This window comes from Lolium perenne, chromosome 3, assembly GCF_019359855.2.
Source record: "Lolium perenne isolate Kyuss_39 chromosome 3, Kyuss_2.0, whole genome shotgun sequence".
Classification (NCBI taxonomy): domain Eukaryota; kingdom Viridiplantae; phylum Streptophyta; class Magnoliopsida; order Poales; family Poaceae; genus Lolium; species Lolium perenne.
In genome coordinates, this window is record NC_067246.2 from 308,664,352 (window position 1) to 308,688,327 (window position 23,976).

Sequence of the window (23,976 nt, forward strand, 5' to 3'; positions counted from 1 at the left end):
TGATTTCAAAGGTGTTAATAAGTGTTTAGTAACCATTTACAAGTAATGGTGCAAACCAAATTGGCCTAGATCAAAGATTTGTAAAACTGGCATAGGCCTTATGTGAGTGTGAAGTGGAAAATTAGAATTTCTTTCTATTTATTTTTATTTGGCTATGGGTGATCAAGTGATCATTGCTAGGGTTTTAGAATGAGAGTAACACATAAACAAGCATCATGGCAAAAGCACACTCAAATAAATTAAAGGTGAGCTAATATGCATAGTCCTATATGATGAGAAAAAGTTTTTGTTGGCTCTGAAATTTGGAGTCTTGAATTCTCTCTCTTGTTCCTTTTATTGCAAACTTGGGATGTTACAACCACCAACACCACCCGCTCCACCAGTACCGCAGCACCGCAACACACCACCAGGACACCACCACGTGAGGAACCAGAGCAGCCGGGTAGGGCAGAGCTGAGCTGGGGCTTGAGGCGCTCCAAGAGGAGGTCCTGTTTGCCAGAGAGTGCAGCCGGAATCGGCCGGCAACGGCCGGGTATACTGGTGGCGGACCTAGGGTTCCAGGGGTCAGGATCTAGAGAAAGGAGTGGGGAAAATCAAATCGAATTGGATAGAAGGGTAGAGCATGACGAGGCGGTCCACATCTCCACCACGCCGGCGTCGGGGAGGACCAGAGTCGAGCAGGAGTGAGAGGCGGCGCGGCGGAGCCATGGTCGCCTGGGCAGGAGCGAGAGGGACGAGAGAGGAGGAGGTCGTCGAGGGACTGAGGAGCTGGGTCGGGGTTGGGTTCACCCGACCCAACCAGACCAACTCGGCTGGGCCAGGTTTGGGCCAAGCCAATTGGGCCAGCCCAACAGACCACTTGGTCTATTGGTATTCTTATTTTTTTGTATTTGTTATTTTTAGGAAAATCTTTTAAACATTTAAGTAAAATAAAAATAAATCAATAAGTAGAAGTGAGTATCATAAAATGACCTCTATAAACAAAATAGAAAACAAATACTTAAAGTTTAAAAGAACAACAATATGAATTTCCTCTAAAATTTTAGAAGACCAAATTTTGAATCTTAAACTATTAAAACCTAAAAACTAAGGAGATAATTTCTTGTTTCAATTCTTCACATAAAAAATATATTAAATAGTACTTCACATTAATATGCCATATAAAACAACAATTGTTTCTTAATGGTTATGTTTAATCACATGAGAATCCAAATTGACCATTACTTCAATTAAAACCCTAAACCCTAATAGTATTTATCATATTTAAGTCTTTTGAAAATAATATAGTGTTAAATCCATTATTACTTCTATCTTCAATTTAGTAATAATCTCTACCAATTATCATGTTAATAATAAAATCAAAATTTAGAAACCCTAATTCTAATATAAACAAGAATCTTGGTTCCATCATTTTATGTGATCATCCTAAAATAGTTCCAATCCTAAAACCCTAGGGGTTTAGCCCATGTGATCATAGCCACTTCACCTTTACATGTAAAACCTTAATAAACAACCAATGAGTGCATACTCATGATCCACTAAAATAAAACTAGGTACAATTCACATGAGACCATCATTTCATGTCTTTATTTTTGGTTAACACCTATATGATCCACTAGTGCCACCTAGATATAAACCCTAGTTTGATACCACATGTTAGCACTATTGATCACCATTCCTATATATCACACCATTGGAATCCTCCTAAACCATCAAACCCTAGAAGAACCATGGAGATCAATCCTAGTACCGATATCTTGTGTAGTAATACACATCACATGCTCCTATTCCACTGAACCCTATTCAGGAAGTGATAAACCATCTAGTTTAGAAGCCATTAAGCATTACTTAGTGAAACAATTGTGAAGCCATAGTAAACCCTAACTTATAACAACACTTTGACCATCATTCTTTGATATGATACCCATAATCAACCATAGTAATAAATTTGCTAATACTTGCTATGTATAGACCAATTCTATTTAACAACCCAACTAGTTCCTATTAGTGAACTAAATGAATCCAATAGTAAACCATAGAAAGCCATAGCTCCTATGTATAGTAGTTTATATTCTTATTTAACCTGTTCTTCAAAAGTTATTCTTTTGAAGTACAAATGTTAATCAAACCATAGAAGCCATGGTTCTTATTTGAAATACTTACTAGTTCTTAATTAACATGTTCTTCAAAAGTTATTCTTTTGAAGTATAGTATAAGTAATCATCAACTCTGATCTGTAGAACTTAAAATTGACAATTGTTCTTTACATATTATTCCATCACTATTCTGTATGTGTATGATTGTTATGATGTCTTATATCACTTAGTTATGATGCTAATATAACCAAACCCTAATAAGAACCTTGTTTGAGAACCATTCTAAAAGTTCAACACACCCTAAAGAAATCTTTACAACTCATACATCCTAAATCATCGAGGTTAGGTTACGCTCGGGACGATTGCATCTCATACTATGCATTATAGCATCTTTGCCAGTTCTTTAAACATTGTCCTTACCGGACGATGATGGTATTTCAGAATTTGGAGTTATCACGTATCGAAGCTTTTGCCTGCATAATCTTGCAGTCAAGAAAGGCAAGTTCATCGCTTGCTCATGTCATTTGAGTATTTTTACCAAATTACTTGCAAAGTACTATACTTATCACTCTTGCATAAAAAGCAAAAGTACTATTTTCATAACTATGAATATGACTATGTGGTGGGCAATGGAACCATGGTATGTGTTGATATGGTGGAGGTTCCATTGCAAGGGTTTATATCCATCTAGGATTAAACAACAAATGTCGTCCAGTGATTCTTGTGCCGTAATACCCGTGTTAACCATAAGATCTGGAGTGGGACGGAATAGTCAATTGTATTTCCACCTCTTGTATATCAATGGATGCGCTTTACCGTAGGCACTTGTATTCCAAAGGGGCAAGCGGCAGGCTGGGGAAGCCTTAAGTCCCCACGGTAGAGACCGTAGGCACTTGTCGCCCGAGGATCAAGCGGCAGGCTGGGGAAGCCCTAAGTCCCCACGGTATTGCGGTCTATGATGGGTTGCAGCTACCGGCGAAGGAGTTCATGGTAGAGACCTGAACTGTTGTCGTGGTCGGGGTCCGTCCCTAAGTGGTGTAAGTGGACCGACGAGGACCCAGGGTCGGAGTTTGCAACAACGGGTGGGTGTATGAGGTAGCGGAGGAATATGATTGGCTATGACCTTATACCGGGCCTCACACCATAGGAAGTGTGGACGGGAAGATCACCCGGTTGGCACCAAGGTTAAGATCTCTTATGGGTAAAGCAACACACCTCTGCAGAGTGTAATGAATCGTGACCTGTCACTCCCTGTTCCGGGATATGGAACTGCGAACGCTGCCAGAAAGGAGCTCCATGAAGTTCTAGTAAACCGGTGAAGGCTGACGGACATAGTTCTTCTGAATAAAAGCAACCTTTTGAAGAAATGATTATGAAAACTTGCATTGGCCTATGACCTTCTGGTCTATGGCTGTAGCTAGTGCATGATACACCTATTTCCTAATATGAACTTGCTGAGTACGCTCGTACTCATTCTATCCCATTTGAACCCCCTTCTTAGATCAAGGCACCGAAGGAGAAACTACCGTGGAACTCGAAGAAAAAGGAGTCAACAGCAACAAGATGGAGAATACAATCAAAGAAGTCAATGGAGTCAACTTCTGCATCAGCTATTATGGAAACCTAGACTAGTAATAGAAGGGAACCTTTCCCTAATCCTAGCACCTAAGTAGCTAGATTTCTATAGCAAGCCAATTAGCTCTTAAGCTTGAGTTAGCAATAATATAGACTACGAGTCGTTCTTCTGGAGCTTTATTTGAAGTTTTACCTCACTGTAAAGTAGGAGGTTGTGTTGATCTTATGTAAACAGTTCGTGTGTACTTCTATAGACATACCTTGGACTCGCATATGTTTCTGTTGTACCACTCTGAGAGATGTAATATGAGTGGAACGGTGTTTCACTTGTGTTATGTCAACGACTTGTGTACTACACCATGCAGTGGTACGCTGGGTCATCACACGAGACTCATTGACAATTTGTTGTGGTGTCATAGGCTATAAGTTGATTTTCTTGCCCTTGAACTCCAAGTGATATGTATTGGCACGACCATTGTGTTGCACAGAACGGTCATAGAGCCAAGGCCGACCCAATAGTAGGTGACACACCGTCATAGGAACCACATCAAAGTCAATGCAATCCTTATATGGTCCGATAGCAAACTCAACACGCACCATGTGGTTTACCTTCACTCTCCATTATCGCTCAACCACTGAATATAGTATGGATGCGGGTGCGGTAGATACTTCAACTTCAGCTTGGTACACAACTCCTTGCTTGCTAAATTGCGGTAACTCCCGCCATCAATAATGACCTTGCAAGCCTTGTCAGGACCAACTAAAGCCTTTGTTTGGAACAAATTGGAGCGCTGAGTAGATACACTAGGCAATACATTAAGCGCACGCCGCGACACAACAATGGTGCGAGCATCAGACGGATATGCATCTTCACCATCAGTGTCATAGTCATCATCTTCTGGAGCATTAGGATCAACATCATCTCCAGTCTCATACTCATTGTCCTCATTGATAATCATGACTTTGCGGTTAGGACAATCTCTCTTGAAGTGACCTTTGCCACCACATGTATGACAAGTCATATCACGGTTACGCGCAGTAGACACATTAGAGCCACTCGTACTTGCAGCAGATTCAGACTTCTTTGTGTTAGACACATTGGAGACCGGCTTACTAGGCGGAGTAGAGTAAGGGGCGGAGCGCGTCGAAGGCGCCGGCGCCGTAGATGGTGCCGCGCGGGGTGTGAAACGCCCAACTCCTGAAGCTCGGCCTTTAATCTTTGCTTCATCAGCCAACTGTGATTCAGCTTCTCTTGCATGACAATTGATTCATATTGGTGTAGCTGTAATGACTAACAATGCCTTTGATATCATACTTCAAACCGTTGAGGAAACGCTGCATTGTCATCTCGAGAGACACACGGACACGGCCACGCTGCATAAGCATCTCCATCTCCATGTAGTATTCATCCACAGTCTTCACAGCTTGTCTTAATAGAGTTAACTTATCGTATATATTCCGCAAGTAATTTGTAGGCACAAAGCGAGAAGTCATTGCTTCCTTCATGGCACGCCATGTGCGTATAGGTTGCTCACCGTCCTCAGCGCGGTTACGAACAAAAGCATCCCACCAACGCAATGCATAGCCATCAAATTCAGAAGAAGCAAGCTGGATATTCCTATCTTCAGTGTAGTTCGGATGTAAGTTCCATAACTTCTCAATCTTGAGCTCCCAAGTGAGGTATTCTTCAACATCAGCTCCTCCTTCAAACTTGGGTATGGAAAACTTAGGATTACCCAAACCATCTTCCTCATCATGTCCACGACCATGGCGGTCAAGCGGAGCCCATCCTCGAGCACGATTACCACGAGGCGCACCATGAGCATTGTGTGCGTCATCTTGAAGCTCAGGATCTTCGTCTTCGTCTTGTTGTTGTTGTGCGGTCAAATTCTCAATAGCCAAGCGCATATCGGCAATATTGCGCTGTATATCCGTCACTTGATCAGCCATTGTGGTGACGGTCGCATTAGTAGCATCCAACTTTTGGTTGATCTCTTCAACCTTCCCATTAAGCACATCGTCCTGAGCGCGGAATTCACGTCGCATCTCATTATGAAGAGCCTCAAACTCCCTCCATGTGATGAGGTCTGCAGCACTCTTGTTTTACTGGTTAACAATTTTATGATCACTAGCAGACATGATTAGTAGGTTAGTGCACTAAATCAAAATATATATGGTGGTACTCTCACAACTCACTCAAAACTGATAAGAAAAGGAGATCTTACCGTTCCAAAGTAAATTAGTGTTGCTTACCACTTGTAGAAACAACTAGTGCACGGATGTAGCGAAGCGAATATCAAGGGTATAAAAAATCACACGACAAAGCAGGGTATATGTGGGGCTATAGGTAGGCTACCTATTTGCACCAATAACAAGCTCTAGCGCTGACCGTAGACAACCAATGATACTCACACAAGGCGATATGATGGGGCAATGCAACTATATGGAGGAAAGGTTGCAATGCACTAGAGAGACGCTAGCAAAGCTCAACGAAACAGGCACAAGATTGCTCAACTACAGGTGCAGTAAAGTAAACTTAGGCCTTCACTTGATTCTTCTAGCACTTCACTTTGTCTTTTTTTGTATTTTCTTTTGTAACGCAGCTATGTAGCTCTTTTTGCTTCTTTTCAATTTTCTGTTTTATTTTTATTTTATGACACCCTCCTAGATAACACAGCCAACAAGATTGCAAAGCACCAAAACCCTAATGAGCAGCCTGTCGAGCGGTAAAACTAGTCTCTTCTGGGAAAGTTCCTAGTCACGTATATCGATAGGCTGTGGCTATGGTTGGGAAAAGCACACTATACGCTATGTGGACTCGGAGTAACAATAACTATAATTAGATGATAGTAGAGACTCAAACCCTAACAATACTAGATGCAAGAAAAAGATACGCAAAAACAACTACCAAAAGCAACTAAAACTTGAAATTAGTGCAGTCTAAGGCTATGGCAAACCCTAACCCTAATATTTGTGGCTTTTTCTGGATAGGAAAACACTCACAACTCAACGATGGGGTGGATTGTGGATGGCTTACCGAGGAAAAGTGGAAATCTGATACCAAGATGATAAGGGGTGGCCCGATCTTCTCAGTAAGCAACGGTGGTCATGACGATCACGGGGTGATAGCAGCGGAGGAACACGACGATGTAGTGGATGATAACTTGTATGACGCAACGAGATCTCTCGACTGGTCCCTGTCGCCAATGCAACAGCTCTCAACCCTGCAAGATATTCGCAACTCCACACACTTGCGCACGTAGCCGCCGACCACGAAGCGGTAAGTTGCAACCGTCTAATTCCCAATGGAACAGCAGATCACACAAGACTTTATCAGGATCTACACAATATCAAGCAATATGGTGTAGGGAATTCAATACTTTTGCAGAGCAAACAACTAAGAACTAGGAATTATCTTAAACGTGGTCTAAAACAACTTTGGGGGCGTCCTATGGACTTATATAGGCGTCCAGGACGACCTCAGGTCGAAAAAGTATGAAAATAACCGACCCAGAATAGATCTGGTCGAGACAGACTCGGACACGGCCGGTCTGGAGGCCGGTCGACCGGGCCTGGGACCGGCCGGTCCGGTTTGGACCGGGTCTAGCGCCGGGCGCCGACCGGGTGAACCTTCCAGGCTTACTGGATAGTGCCCGAATGGCACAAGCGCAAAATCCGGTTGAAACCGGGTGACTCCGGCGTGGAAGCCGGTTGGACCGGCCCTGGGACCGAGCGGCCCGGTGGTGCGGCCGGTTGACCGGTCCTGGCGCCGGCTGGAACATCTCCTCCTCTCGCGCATGCCTCCCGCTCCTCCCTCGCGCGTCCATGGGATGTCTTCATGTCCAGCTCCATGTCCATCTTGACGTCCATCTTTTGGTCCAGCTGCTCCTCTCCTCCTCGTGTGATGCTTGCTCCCTCCTCATACCTGATCATACATAAGTAATATCACTTAGGCAGTATAAAGTTCTCATCAATCAAAGTATCGTTTAGGAACAAGCTCACCTTTTTTTCAAGTAGCTTCGCACGAGCTCGTGTCATTGGTCCAATCCTAACTTCATTGGACTTGAGCTTCACAGCAGGATCATCTTCAACTTGCAATGACAGAGGTAGTAGTGAGGTAGGGATGTCCTCATCACACCACCAAACTCATTTCCCAGTTCACTCACTGGACCAGCCAATGGAACAATGGGAATTATCCTCCACCACAATGAGCTCACCAAGAGGATTTCAAAAGCCTAAGCTTGGGGATGTGTTCCTCAAGCATTTTTATTTGTGTTGAATAAGTTTGTACTCTAATTCTATGAGAGAGCTTTGAAACACTCGTGTTGGTTTGTTCCAACACTTTGCTTTTTTATTTGCTTCTTGTTTTAGTTTGTTTTACTTTTTCATTTGTTTGTTTTAGTTCCTTACTTTGTCGCCATTCTCGTTTCCTTTTCCCTCTCTATCCCAATTCACAAAAATACAAAAAGATTTTTCCTTTTATCCTTTTTCTTGAAAGAACTGAATTTTATAATGCCTCTTTGCTTGATATTATTTATGAGAGAGATCTACTAAGAGTTTTGAAGGAACACGTCATAAGCAAGAGAAATTTGAAGACATCTACAAGAGGTATGTCTTATGTATCCCACTTTTGAAGTTTGAATTGTTTATGCTAGTCAGTAAACTTGTTAAGATATTGTACCAGTGGGAGTGATTTGAAACAATTGGAGTAGAGCTTTATTTGTATGCTTAGTTAATTGTGAAAGTTCTTACTCTAGTTCATCTAGCTAGTTAATCGAGTCTGTCCTTGGAAATAATATTTCCAAACAAGTACAGCAAGAAGTCTTAAAATTATGACTTGTATGATGACCAATTGTCTTAAGTATTTAACTTTGAAGATACTTAACTCCATAGAAATTGTGATAGACTTGATAGCACTCTTGATAGGAGTTTTTTAATGGAATTGAAGTCTAGTGGTAGCTGAGATTCATGCCAAGATGTAAGGTTGTATATAAATATGAGATATTGCTTTACCCGTGTCAACATATGCTTTAGTGTCTAATATTGCTTTATGCATGTCAACACGACCGTTGCTCACACTCTTGGGATACTAGCACCACAAGACCCATGATTGTCACAATCCTATAAAGTCATTCATGATTTTTTACTTGGAAACTATCAAAGGAATCCGAAAGATATCAATTCTCAAGTCTTGGCATGGACTCGTTACTGTTAGATGACTATATTCTTAAAAGGCAATGAATGGAGAGTAAGTGTTTTGATAGCCTTCATCGATTGATGTGGGCATAATTAAGATACTTCATTACTTGTACCTCTTTAGACATGAATGATCATACTTAATTTGATGATAATGAACTTCCAGTGTTCCTTGGCAAACTGAGAGTTAACTATTAAGCCAGTGTGGTTGTTTCTACAATTAGCTATTCATACTTATAATCTTTATTGTGATTGTCTCGGGTTACCAATGCGTGTATCATATTCTTGGCACTTCTCTAACTAGGCTAAGTTTTCAAATGGAAGAAGTGATGGACTCATAAGACTACCACTTGTAAGTGACTTTACTTTCTCGTTGTTTTGGTTTAAACGCTAAGTTCCTTATGGTTCTTTGTTTTTTTGTCGAGGACGATCAAGTTTAAGCTTGGGGAAGTTGATGGATGTGAAATACACCATATTTTCTCACATTTAAACCCCTAGCTAAGTCAAGAAATTGACTAAGTTTACCTCTCAACTTCCACTAATGCCTAATCAATGCAAATATGTGCAATCTCTTCTATTTTGGGATGTTTTGCAGGATATCACGTCATAATGGAAAATGGACCTTCAAGTACTGAATAAAATCACGCCAGGAGCATGGAAAAGTTGACTACACTCATAAAGGCGGTTCCAGGGGCTTTAACGGGCATCGTTATGGGCAAGCCCCGCCCGTACCGTCCGCCCTTACCACCCATGGCTGCGTTCCCGAGGTCAAACACTATAAAAGTCGTGAAGGGGACGACACTAAAAAGAGAGCCATTCGTCGTCAAATAGAGCCACCATCCACCAGATCCATCTGCAACACATCGAAGGAGATCCATCCCCATAGTTCATCCATTCCATCCTCCATGTCCTCCATAGACATAGCCATCACCATTGTAATATAGATCTTCTTGAGAATTTGCGACCATTGTAAGAATATTGTGATTTCAATCTAAGTATTTTGCACAATGATTTCTATCTTTGATTTTTATCTTGATATCATGTGTGAGTAGTCCTCACGGGCTGCGGGTTGGGGTGAATCCTCGCAGCAACTATGTGCATCTAATCTTATGTTATGTGTAAGGATTGAATATGAGTTTTGCGATCTTGTATCCTTGGCTTTGCCTCATCTTTGATCATCTGCAGGTACCCATGTCATTAGAGAGGATCAAGGGAAGAGGTGGGATGAGTGGAGAATGGCGTGCTATCGCGAATCCTCAGTGACAGAAAGGGGAAAGTACCGATACATGTTTAGTGATTCATTCGGGATCATAGCACAATCATCTAGCTTAAGCCTTTGGTCTGTATTTATTTGAAAATTGTTGTTGCATGCGGTTGTGAGGACAATGGTTGGACCATTAGGCTCTTGTCACCTCTGGCTTTAGGGGCAAGGGTATTTACGGATGTGCTACTCACAAATCTCTTATCTCTATTTTATTTGTTACACATATGTGAGCTTTATTTATATTTGTATGCATAGCTGCAGCTGAAACCTTAGCCCTGTCATATTTCCATAATTGAACACAACCCCCTTAAAAGTAAACTAGATAGGTCTGGTAAACTGAAGATAAAATACACTAGTAAATTTCCTTCATAAACCATTTTAGCAGTGCTTCCCAAGGTTCATTTAAACCTAGGTCTTCTAGGGAAAAAGCTTACCATACTACAATTTGTAATCCGGATCGGAGGTATCAGGTTCCGACTCTGATTAATATGGATAAGTTACGTCGCATCCTCGTTGTCATGCCATACATATCATCTTGAGTATGCCGGTTCTTTCTCCATAGCAGTAAGTCTTGCATCCGTTGTTTGTTCCATCATTTTCTTTTTCCCGAATAGGATCACAATGTAGTGTTGTGAGACACAATAAGTTCTTCTGCATCTTCTCACAGGCGAGCCCACCTCCTTCACCTATTTTACAGTTTCACTCGCGTTGCTCTCTTCCTATCCTTATGTTGTGATTCTTTCGATTCACGTGTCCTATTCCAATATTACCATATGAGTCGTGTTACTTATCCACTACATATCGCCGTTGTTTGCTGCTTGAGCCTTGCGAGTCTTAGCGCATGTTTGGGGATCTGTTGTTATCTCTACTAGATGATACCCCGCGCGTTGCTGCGGGTATTGTATTAGACATTATGCTATAGTAAAAGTAATAATTCTACTAAAGTTACCAATCAAATACATAGGCAAAAAATAACATAAAAATATTTAAAAATTAAACGCTTTACCTTTGCCACACTGGATCATTTTTCTCATAGATATTCCCCCTAAATTTTTTACTTGACAAAACATGAGAATGTTTGATTTACATGTAGGCCACAAATATTATTGTAGGGTTGATGTATACTAATTAAATTGACCTGTATAGCTAAATGATTTTTAGAAATAAAATTAAGAGTCAATTGTCCTTGTTGTAGGTACAGTATGTACAGAAAATTATGGTTAATTAAGTGTGTTAAAACCCACCATAGATCGAGATTTAAGACGTGGGGAGTCACATCTAGAAAAAGAATGAAAAAGTACTTTATGATAGATAAAAGAACTGAGATCTCCTTACCAATCTCATGGTCATGCATAATTATATACGTAAGACACGAATGAGTTGGCAGACAAAGAAACAATGCTTGACGACCAGCACCAGCAACAGGAGGTTCGGCTTGATATATAGACTGTCGAGGGGCATTGGAGTGGGACATAGCTTGGTGCTTTTCTAGCTTAAATATTTTTGCACAACTTGCTTAATTACATTTGAACTGGATCAGAGAGGCTGCTGTCGTCAACTGATTGAGAGCATCTTGGCAGGGACCAACAGAGGATGAAATGGCGGAGGATGTTGCCGTGCCCGCGCTTTGGCTCTCCTCAAAATAGAAATTAGAAACCAAACACCCAGCAGCATAGAATTGACCTGATGATCAGCTGTGCAAACACGCCTGAAATTTCCATTGCTTTTGTACGACGGCCACGTGTGGTTCTGCCGATTGATGAATGGAGATGATAATGCGGAAGCAGTGTGAGGCGATGAGTTTTCGATCTTGGAGTAGTCCGGCGCGACAGTAGGGATGATGAGAATGTTATGTGCAATGAAAACTTGGAGAGACAGGCAGCGGCGACAAAAATTACAGTACATCTGCCCATGCTAATTAACACGACTAATAAAATTTGTAGCATGAGAAGTGGAACTGACATTTTATACATTTTTATCACTGCGTTGTATATGTAAAATGCCTGGATGAAATGAAAATAAGTACTGCTATATATCAAAAGATGTGTGCACATGAATCATCAATCCTATGAAACAAATAGCAATGCTACTTTTCATAGAACAAATCTGGTACAGTCGTACAAACCATAAGAACCACAATGAGAGCACGTTAATTACCTGCTTCTCTCTATCTTCACATAGATCAGCTCAAAACTGTATTGTGGGCAAAGCCCGTGGCCATGCTTGATCCAAAGTGAACGGATCTACACCAGAATTCTCAAACGTATAGATGAGTGAAGAAGACCATTGAATTGACCGATGGCTGCTTGAAGAATTAATGACCTCGGATTCAGTTCTTAGTCGTTGTGAAACTGCGCGACCACGACGGCGGCCACTCGGATTCGCTTCTTCGTCGTCCTGGAACTGCACGGCTAGCTACATCGGCGGCAACTCGGATTTGGTTCTCGAGGATCCTGTCGGTGGTTGCTGCAGTAGAGTTCCTTCCACTAAAAAGGTTTTGCGCCCTAATGCCATGGAGATAGATGATGCACTGAGAGAGAGCACGGAATGATGCGGAGGGGAATAAATAGCGATTGAGCACAAATGATGCGGTGGGTTATGAGGGAGATGAGCAGACATGGGTCTGGTGGTGAGTACATCCGCAGGTGTAGTAAGGGCAGCCATTAGAGAAGTGAATAGGAGTTTGGTTGCCAAGTAATTAAAGAAGATAATGGATATTGATGGCTTTCGGTTACTATTAGGATGTGCGGCTTGCTCCAGTACAACCCCCCTCCAAACTCATTTTGCCCCTATCTAACCAACCGAAGCCCATATCCAGCCCAGTCTAGCCCAGCCCTGTATAGTGTATACCCGGTACATCCGCAGTTCCGCACCGATCTCCAATTCTCCACCCTCGTCCTGCTCGCGAGTCCTGCACGGATCGTGATCCCCACGCCAATTCCGCGAGCTGGTACCATGGCGGCGAGGCTGCCGAAGCTGAGGTAGAGAAGTGCGGCCCCGCCTGCCACGTCCAGCCACTCCATGCAGGCCGCATCCTTCTCCCAGAGGCTCAGCCCCGACTCATCATCATATCGTGCACAGTGACGCAGTCTGGTCAAGCAACCGGCAGCCATGGCCCGCTAGCTAGAGACGCGTCGCCGCCCGTGTGTTCTAACCATTCACGTCTCAAGCCGCCTTGCGATCAATCCGATTGATCAAGGTTGGGCGTCCGCCGGAGCTAAAATCCGTCGCGAGTACACCTACCCTGTAATTTCTTTACCTGGACCAGCGCCATGCCGCCATGTCCATCCATGTATTGCATGCACCTGAGCAGGAAAACGATGAGGGGGAGCTGCATGATTATGCACGCCAAAGCCGATGCCCCAGCTGACGTTGTCCTCATGCCGATTACAATGGCGCTTGCAAAGATACCGAAGTACCACTAGTAGAGCTCTGGCGATGACGACTCGCTGAGGTCAGTTGCATCGAATTGGTCTGCGCTGAAAGCCTACAGGCTACAGGCACTGTGCAGGATTATGTCTGCTCTCGGGAATTTTGATGCCAGGTTCACGCAATTCTCACGAACGGCAGCAGTCCGAGCTCCTCGGCTACGTCCAACACAAAGCTCACGAGGTCATTGATCATGGCGCAGCGGATGGCGGGCTAGGTCCACCAGCAGGGTAGTGCAGGTCACATTGAAGTACGTATGACTCTACGCATACGGACGAGTTTCAAACGGGCCATACAGGGCTCTACATATGCCTTAATAATTCCTTAATTACCATCATGTCCTTGTTACGAAGGGGTACGGTGTAATCTCAGCCGTTATTGTGTTTGAGTTTAGGGGAGGGGGTTGTACTGGAGCAGATGCCTTAGAGCATCCCCACTCGTTGGCGCTCCCCACGCCCAAATCCGGCGAATTTTTCGTCCGGATTGGAGGAAGAATTGGCGTGGGGAGGAGTAGTTTCCCAGTCGTGTGCTCCCCAAGCGGCGTTTCTCGGGGAAAAAGAGGATGGCTCGGGGAATCCGGACGAAAGGGGAGACACGTGGGCGTGGGCGGTTGGTTTAGCTTCATCCGGAGTCCCCGGGAGACCCCCGGGAAACCGAGGATGACATGGGGAGTCCGGACGAAAATAGGCTGAAATCCGGACCAAAACGAGGAACCGGGGGCCTGACTGGGCCATTTTTCGCCGTCCGGATGAAAAAAAATGGCCGTGGGGGGCTCTGTGGGGAGACGAGTGGAGATGCTCTTAGGATGTACATAAACTGTACGTACGGAGGGACTACATGGGTGTGCAACTTGGTATGTACTTGCTATTTAGAGATGACGTGGCTGCATAGAATTGCAGAAAAATCCACTAGTGGGGGCTAGCTATTTAGATATAGAAGACATCTATTGGGTTTGTTGGCAGGTTGGGTTAATGCTCTTTGTTACTATCTACTAAAGATTAATTATAAATTGTTTTCTAATCTCAATTTTTTTAATGGTGGTGTTGTAATTGGTTGGAAATAATGTAAATAAAGCATTAAAAGCGTTATAGGAAATGGGTTGAAACGTTATAAAACAAAGTGTTCTCAGGGATTATTGGATCCACCTCTAGCATTAGGATTCGTGTTAATCAAGATGAAGTATGCTTTTAATCATATTGTGTGTGGGAGAGCTCTGTAATAAGATGTGCCCAGAAAGCCATCGGTCATCTGATACGTGCATTTTGCATCATCATTATTGCTACATATAGGGTTAGTTTTATTTGCCTTCATAGGTTGTTATTTATGCATTTTTAGATGATTTTCGGGACTTTCCTAAAAAGTCCCGTTCTTTGGTATTTAATTCCTAGGAGGCATAAAACCTCCTTTTTCATATTTTATTTGTTTCAGGACTTTCTGGATCGCTAAAAAATCAAGGGAAAACACCTGATCAGTTTTTTCACCCGAAGAAATGCCGTGAGCGAAAGAAACACGTGAGAGGGGCCACGAGGTGCAAACCACACTAGGTGGCGCAGCCATAAGGGAGGCCACGCCGCCCATGCTTGTTTGCATCTCGAGCGTCGCCTTTGGTCCCCTTTTATTCTAGAAGCTCTGTTTCACCCAAAAACCTAAGCCATATTTTTCCCGAGATTTATTGAGGCGGCGGCGGAGACGGAGACGAAAGTCCTCTCCTACTCTGGGAGAGGACAGATCCTGCTGCATCGGTGCCTCTGGTGAAGGGGAAATCGACGCCATCGACATCCCCAGTCCTCCTTGGCTTGGGAGGAGGCATCTCCATCAGCATCTCCACTAGCACCATCATCACCACCATCTCCGATATCAACGTCTCCCCCTCATAGTTGTGTTGAATTAAACAACGGATATTGATTTTAGTGCTATTACATGTTCGTGATTGTTACTTTGTTATTATTTTGTGGGGATATTATATATTCATATTGTGTTGTACTCATTATGCCTCTGGTCCATATCATGTTTGACACTTGTGAGTAGTTCCTCATGTTCCTGGGGGCATAGGATGATCTGGCTATGATTCCATATGATATGCAATGAGTATTTGGTGAAGTTTTTTTATCTTTTATGTTGATCTATGATGGTTTTATGTGAACGTCGACTGCATATTACTTCACCTATATGGACTCATAGTGATGCACTTTGATGCAATGCATTAGTGTTGGAGGTGTCGGAATGACAGGAACCGTCTTCCAACACTATGGGTTGCATTAGAGGGGTTTATGTCGGGGACCCTAAATCGTGTGGCTATGATGAGACATTTATATCTTAATGATTCCTATACTTGCACATGAAAATGTCTCTAGGACCCATCATAAGGGGTGTATTTGCATATGTATATGACTGCACCTAACTAAGGCTCCGCCCCTAATTGAATAAAGCTTGACAAGATATTTACCATGTTGTTTATAACTCACATGCTAGTGAATCCATGCCGCCCTCGGGAACTTTAGTCTCATATAAGCACACACACTTGAGCTTGTCCTCTTGCTACATAGAGGATTGGGATTTTCTCTCATCAAGAGCTTATACTTATTTTCTATTTACTTTTTGCAATTTATTTTTATTGCAAACTATATACCCAAAAATATCAAAACCTTTACTTTATTATTACTGCTTTCTTGTTATCTCCGCTGGCCAATACCTTCAGCTCCTCGTGGGTTCTACAACCTTTCTATTTGAAAAGTACTACAATTGATCTCGTGCACTTGGGAGCCATCAACACACTTTTCCGGCGCCTTTGTCGGGGAGCGTAGCGCTATTGGTATGTGAATGGTAAGAAAGCTTTTACTGTTTTTATTATTTGCTATTTTTCTCATCATGGATTTCAGCCGTGATGAGGTTAGTTTGGTTTTATATGATTATGCTTATATTCAATCTCTTAGAGAAATGAAGAGAAACCACATAAACTTATAGGTGGCGTTTCAAATTCCTGTTGCTATTGCCAAATAAGCTATGAAACTAACATTCAAAGGTGATAAGAGTAAAACTACTATGGGACATCTTCATGCTATTGAAGACCTATGCTCTTTATTCAAATTGGATGATGTTCATCATGATCATGTGAAGAGGAAGTTATTATATCTATCTTATTCTGGTAAAGCTTGCATACGGTTTAGATCTCTAGATATTAAATGCCGTATTGACTGAGAATTATTGAGAAAGACTTTCTATACCAAATTTATACTCCTAAAGAAGCTTATGATGATCGTTGTCCTCTATTATCTCTAAATAGGAGCTCCCCACTATAGGACTTCTCTTAACATATAAGATGTCCACGTCATCCGGGAGACCTGCATTTTTTCCTTCTCATCTATACCTATGCGTTTATGAACCAAATCTCACCGTGTGACCCTTGACTTGAGATCGTGCCAAATCTCACCGTATGTCTTCTCACCTTCACATTCCAATTTCCAAGCACAACCTCTTCCACTTCTCATCATCTTCTCCCGTCATAATTCTTTCATTACTCTCCAGCTTCCCCCGTCCACCCCCTCCTCTTAGCAACTGCCTCCAATCCACTTCCCGTACCTGCATCGACATGTTTTGCTCATGCATAAGCCGGTGGGTCTGTGCTTCAATCTCAAGTCACCTCATCGACGAGGCCTAGGCTCTTTATCGGTCATCTTGCCACCTCCATCGTTCGTCCGCATGTGTTCTTGATGCAGTCGTAGTTTCCCATCTTGGGTGAGGACTGATGACTTTCAAGGTTGACTCTAAGAAGAATGGTTCCTCCTGCCGTATTCTTATTCATCTAATTGAAACCGAGAGTTATTGAGGTGGATAGTTGCTGGTGCAAGGAATAGCCAATCTATCACATATCATTGCAGGTCCTCTTGAATTTCTCCTACAGTTTTCCATCTGTTTGACTTATCCAATAATTAAGAAATGAGGTGACAGTCACATACCTTCAAGAGTATCACGCAATGCACAACCTTGGTAAGTACAAAAAGCTTATTTTTCAATGTTGTTGTGATTACATTATAGTAGGGATAAAGGTTGCAGGTGCAAGGAATAGCAAATCTATCACATATCATTGCAGGTCATGTTGAATTTCTCCTACAGTTTCCATCTATTTGATATATCCAATAATTCAAAAATGAGGTGACACCGACACGCCTTCAGGAGTATCACACAGTGCACCACCTTGGTAAGTACAAAAATATTTTTTTTCAATGTTGTTGTGATTATGGGGATAAATGCAACATGAGATTATTTTTCAAAATGATTTATCCCTTAATGCTAAATGCGAGTATTTTATTTCCAGCGCTAGATCTACTTAAGGAGATTACTAGCACAAAACCCGTGCGTCGCTACGGTGTCAGTATTATGTCAAATAAGTATGTTTCATATATATATATATGTCATCAAAACAAATAGAATATATCCTTTAAATAACCAATCTATTATCCACTGTATTTGGAAATGTAACATCTATTTTAAATATATATCATATTTGCGTCGATCTAATCTAAATAGAATGCTGCAAATTACTCTAGAGAACATGCCACATATTTTACGGTTTGATCTTCTTTTAAAATAAATCCCTACTAATAATGTTATGAAGGCAAAGCTTGTTGTTTTCAGTGCTAAATTTAAATCGTTCCTTTTTATACTGTACTATTATCTATGAAAAGAAAATGGTTCAGCTAAACCAAAACCAGGCTCAACCACCTGGCTCTTCCCCCCTTCAGATTCTGGAAGCAATCCGAACAAAATGAAGCGAAATTGAAGCGAGTTATGCAGACAGAACAGGGATTTGTTAGTTGGCCCATCCATTTGTCGTCCCATGCCTTTTCTTCGTCGCACCACCAGGTTTTTTTTTTGTAATTCCTCCTTCAATTCCCTTTCCTTTCATCTTCTGATTTTCCACCTTTCCTTCCTCCCCACAACCAGCGTGCAATTTTTCCGTAATTCCTCCTTTAGTTCTCGTACCTTTCCTTCCAAACCAACACCCATTAATTCATTGTCCTCTCACACGTCTGAGACCAACCTTTCCTTCCTCCTTTGTCTCTTTGATTCGGTTTTCCTTCCTCATTCCACCACACATTAGATCTTAGATCCATACAATGACTTGCTCCTAGAAAACTTAGGTACATAAATCGGTGGGACTTCATACACGGAAGCGAGGTGGGACTATCCACACAAACTATCTACGCCTAACGTGAGTCATAGCGATGATTTGTTCCGTGAATAGCCTCGATTGGTTTGTTGCTGGTTAATTGGGCCGTTTGGCCGCCGGCCAACATCAAGCAATGGCAGCCACCGCACAGCTCGCGCGAGCGTTTCTGGAAACACTGTTTTTTGGAAAACGTATCCGAAAATGTGTTTGTATCCCGACCCTCCAGTTCTCTCGGCACTTAAAAAAAACTAAAAAGCATTTTTAGAAATTATCAAAAACATTGAAAATAATTCTAGAGATTGACAATGACATATCTCACAATTGTGCAGAGAAAAATCTATCAACATACCATGCTCTCGGGGAACAATTACACGACTGTAGTCAGCCCAGCCACGTGGCGTGGAACTAAAAGTGTTTGCTACCAGCCTCCCTGAAGATTGCATCAGTCCCTCTGACAGCGGCAAAGAGATGGCACTTGAAACAATACGAAAGAGTTTATTGGTTCTCCAATTTCATTGAACCTGCTTGTGTATATAGCAGTTAATTTTAGTGTTCTAGTTTGGAAAAACTAATCATAATTAAAAATATGAGAGAAAATAAAGAAAATTAGAGATCGTGGCCGATCAGCGTCGTGCGCCGGTGCTAATTGCGGTTGGCTCACTCCGTATAAATATAAACTAAGTTGCACAGGGTCATCCATCTATCCACTTTGTCTAAAATTTCAGGATCACGCAGTGATGCTCGAGTACGGTCTATGCGCGTTCCCTCGTATCTCCCCACACCAAGGAGGCGGAGGATCTTGTTCGGGATGTCCTCCAGGTGCTAGTTTAACACCGGAGCTCCCGCCAGAGAGGCGCGAGGCGAGCCTCGCTAGGCGGTAACCAGAATGGATTTTTTGCTCGGGCCAGCCATAAATCACGGCCGCGAAATTAGTGTCTCTCGATTCGTCTCAATGTGGTGATTTGCAAGGCGCTAGACCTTTTGGCTGACTTTTCTTTTTTGCAATATGTACTTCATTGTGTACATGAGACCGGAATGTATTTTCATAGATGCCATGTATAGAGAGGAAAACTTGAACCGCACCATGCTGAAAATGTGTAAATTGGTTCTATGTTTTGTAACTACATTTCAAGGAGAAAAAAAAATCACCCACCGATGTAAAGGAAAAGCACTAATAAGTGATAGCCACCATCGCCGCCGGGACCCACCAATCTTCTCCCATGCGGAAGTTCCTCTTCTTCCCCAAATCCTGTCACCATCGAGTCTCTCACCCACCCACAAAATCTTAAAATTGGACACCAATTTATGCATCAAGTCAAGGAAATCTGTAACTGGAAAGCCCAAATCCACCGCACATCCCATTTCCCAGTTGTAATTTGAGTAGGAGCTCATGAGTTGGGGATCGGCAACGTCCATGGTCGTCAGCTCGACCTACAGGTCAACGCCTCCGCCGGCCATCCACCGCGCCGCACAGGCCCACCGCCCGCGCGCCTCACTCCACCTCGCCTCTGCTCCGCCCCACCCGTGCAGCACCCCAACGCCGCCGACCAAGCCCCGCACGCGCACATAGGCCCGAGCCAATGCACGCATCCGCTCGATCCGAGCAGTTCTTCTATGCTTGGCTTCGGCCAGAGGAGCCAAAAAAGGAAAATCGAAACGAACCGGTACGGTGGCACCGTGCGTTATATGGGATTTGGTGGGAGGGTAAAAGGGTCCTAAAAAAAGTTGGACGAAAATTTTGGCACAAACCTTAACAATCGCGGGTTCCACGGACAAATTTTAGCAGAGGGAGCTGCTACAGTTGGGGGGACTTGCTTTAGGAAAAAACGTATTAGTAGCTTATATGCCACGGGAAGGTTATAATTTTGAAGACGCAGTACTAATTAGTGAACGTTTGGTATATGAAGATATTTATACCTCTTTTCACATCCGGAAATATGAAATTCAGACGGATACGACAAGCCAAGGCTCCGCTGAAAAAATAACTAAAGAAATACCACATCTAGAAGCACATTTTTATTATTAGATAGGTAACATACCGTTGCAACGGGTGACAAATCTTACTAATCGTAATTCATGTAGTCGAAACTTCTAGCTAGTCGTCGACTGCTCGGTGCCGCCGCCGAAGCAGTTGTCATTGTTTTCCTAGCTGGCAATGCCTCCACCGTGGGATGGCTCGAGGGGCGAGTGTAGAGACGGCCATCGCCTACGCCGCCGCAGAGGACTTCATTTCCGGCACCTCCAGTAGGTTTCCCAGCAACTCTCTGTTGCTACTAATTTGAGAATCCTATTGAGAATTCTCAAGTTATCGCATCGGGATTTGGCACAAGAAACTTTCTCAAGTTCTTGGTAGATAATTTTACCCGTGGCTTTTTAAGATGGGCTTTTACTTCTGACTGGATTTACCTATAAAAGGGATTTCTTTTGATCCTTGTTGCAATTAGAAGATGAATGCAAGCATCTGCTGAGTATTTTGTAGGAAGGGGATAAAAAATCAGTATATACTGATGCTCCTAGAGACCTATGAAAGCATTCTGCTTCTCAATTCATCTTCACAACTGTGGAAGTTAGACCCTAAAAATCCCGAGCCGGACGACGTCAGCAGCGGCACCACGAGTGGCCGGACAGCCGATTCCTCTCCAGGCAAACCATAACGGTACCAGAAAAGTCTAATGGAAGCGTCAGATTTGAGTATCTATATGTCAATCTGCAGAGTTCTTTTAAAAAAATATTTGCAGAGTATCTATCCAATTATCGATCTCTATATTGTATCAACACCATGGCAAACGAATGCAACGTGTTCACAAAATGGAAAAGTTAATGCTAGTTTACACTTCTCGAGCAACTTTTAGTAGTTGAAACTTGAAAATAAACTTATTATTAATTGAATAAAAGGACTAAAAAGAACATGGGAGAAGGGAAAGTGAGATGCTCTCCATGTTAGTCATATGCCTATACATGATGTGTTTATTGTGCAATGTGAGAGTCAATCATTTTACATCGATAAAATATATCTCCTAGCTTTGTGACAATATCATCCAGGTGCTATATATATATATATATATATATATATATATATATATATATATATATATATAAAATAAAAATAAGCAATCAAGAGTGCTTGCTTGCCTGATATACTTTTGCCTAACTTACTTTCACATAACTTGCAGCCTCTGATATCCAATTACTCGTATAAAAGTAGGAATGATTGAATCAATTCAAGAATTTGAAATAATAGGCACTTCCGTTCAATTGAATCACATACCAAAGTCAGTAGAATTTTTATTATTAGAATAGAATACTCATCCAAACATAATAAGAAATAATCAGAGAATTAGTTCAAATATATATATAGTATCATGTGATTTTTACATGACGGGCTAGGGACCTAAAATCAGTTACAGATGTAATATATAATTGTAATATGTAAGCCATTAAACATAATCTAAGTGTACCATTTGGTCTGTGTAGAGGTGAATTGCAGGTCCAAATCTTTCAAGCTTGAGATTTCAAAAAATTAAGACTATTTACCGTCATAACAATACATACCTGGCTTCTTCTGTAGTTTGCATCTTCGTAAATGGAAAATGGTGGCATCACAAACAGAAAGAAAAATTCCCGCTCAATAGTTCCAATTGCGGTGCCACTAATTAATTAATACCAACATCTCCACTAAAATGCGACGCACTTGAAGTACAGAATACCAAGTATTGTAGATCTTCAAAAGATTGGTGTAGGCTTCAAAAGATATTAAAGTACAAAATCTGCATAATATTCTCCAGCATCAGGTCCATCACATGATCCTCATCAGCGCAACACACACTTCACATAGTATCATCAAGCTGGGCAGAGAAAATGATAGAGAAAATGACGAACGAAGGCAACGCGCGCACCGACCCTATTTCCACAAGTGCAGAATCACCTGCAGTACCACGCTTAATCATCCAGAGATTCGTATAGAAGGCGAGACGAAGGGTTCCTCTCGCTAGCACCAAAAATTCCACCATATCTTCCACCGCTGGGCTTGGACAGTGTGATCAGGAACGGGACCATGGGCTTCTTGGGCACCTCGTTTTCGTCGTCATGAATGTTAGGGGGCCGAGGCCGATGATGGAGGTTCCAGTTTGCGAGGCGGAGCGGTAAATCCCGGTAGATCTATGATGGTGTTTTATGTGAACGTCGACTGCATATTACTTCACCTATATGGACTCATAGTGATGCACTTTGATGCAATGCATTAGTGTTGGAGGTGTCGGAATGACAGGAACCGTCTTCCAACACTATGGGTTGCATTAGAGGGGTTTATGTCGGGGACCCTAAATCTTGTGGCTATGATGAGACATTTATATCTTAATGATTCCTATACTTGCACATGAAAATGTCTCTAGGACCCATCATAAGGGGTGTATTTGCATATGTATATGACTGCACCTAACTAAGGCTCCGCCCCTAATTGAATAAAGCTTGACAAGAAATTTACCATGTTGTTCATAACTCACATGCTAGCGAATCCATGCCGCCCTCGGGAACTTTAGTCTCATATAAGCACACACACTTGAGCTTGTCTTCTTGCTACATAGAGGATTGGGATTTTCTCTCATCAAGAGCTTATACTTATTTTCTATTTACTTTTTGCACTTTATATTTATTGCAAACTATATACCCAAAAATATCAAAACCTTTATTTTATTATTACCGCTTTCTTGTTATCTCCGCTGGCCAATACCTTCAGCTCCTCGTGGGTTCTACAACCTTTCTATTTGAAAAGTACTACAATTGATCTCGTGCACTTGGGAGCCATCAAGACACTTTTCCGGCGCCTTTGTCGGGGAGCGTAGCGCTATTGGTATGTGAATGGTAAGAAAGCTTTTACTGTTTTTATTATTTGCTATTTTCTCATCATGGATTTCAGCCGTGATGAGGTTAGTTTGGTTTTATATGATTATGCTTATATTCAATCTCTTAGAGAAATGAAGAGAAACCACATAAACTTATAGGTGGCGTTTCAAATTCCTGTTGCTATTGCCAAATAAGCTATGAAACTAACATTCAAAGGTGATAAGAGTAAAACTACTATGGGACATCTTCATGCTATTGAAGACCTATGCTCTTTATTCAAATTGGATGATGTTCATCATGATCATGTGAAGAGGAAGTTATTATATCTATCTTATTCTGGTAAAGCTTGCATACGGTTTAGATCTCTAGATATTAAATGCCGTATTGACTGAGAATTATTGAGA

The 23,976-nt window shown here is 42.2% G+C and overlaps 1 protein-coding gene across 1 annotated transcript in view; it reads left to right on the forward strand.

Annotated features, from left to right (window-relative positions):
• Positions 1-10,130, forward strand: part of LOC127345389 (uncharacterized) — a 136,115-nt gene extending 125,985 nt beyond the window's left edge. The window contains exon 5 of the mRNA XM_051371867.2: positions 10,053-10,130. Within this exon, the coding sequence (XP_051227827.2) occupies positions 10,053-10,130 (78 nt within the window). The remainder of the gene's footprint in view (positions 1-10,052) is intronic.
• The last annotated feature ends 13,846 nt before the right edge of the window (positions 10,131-23,976 follow it).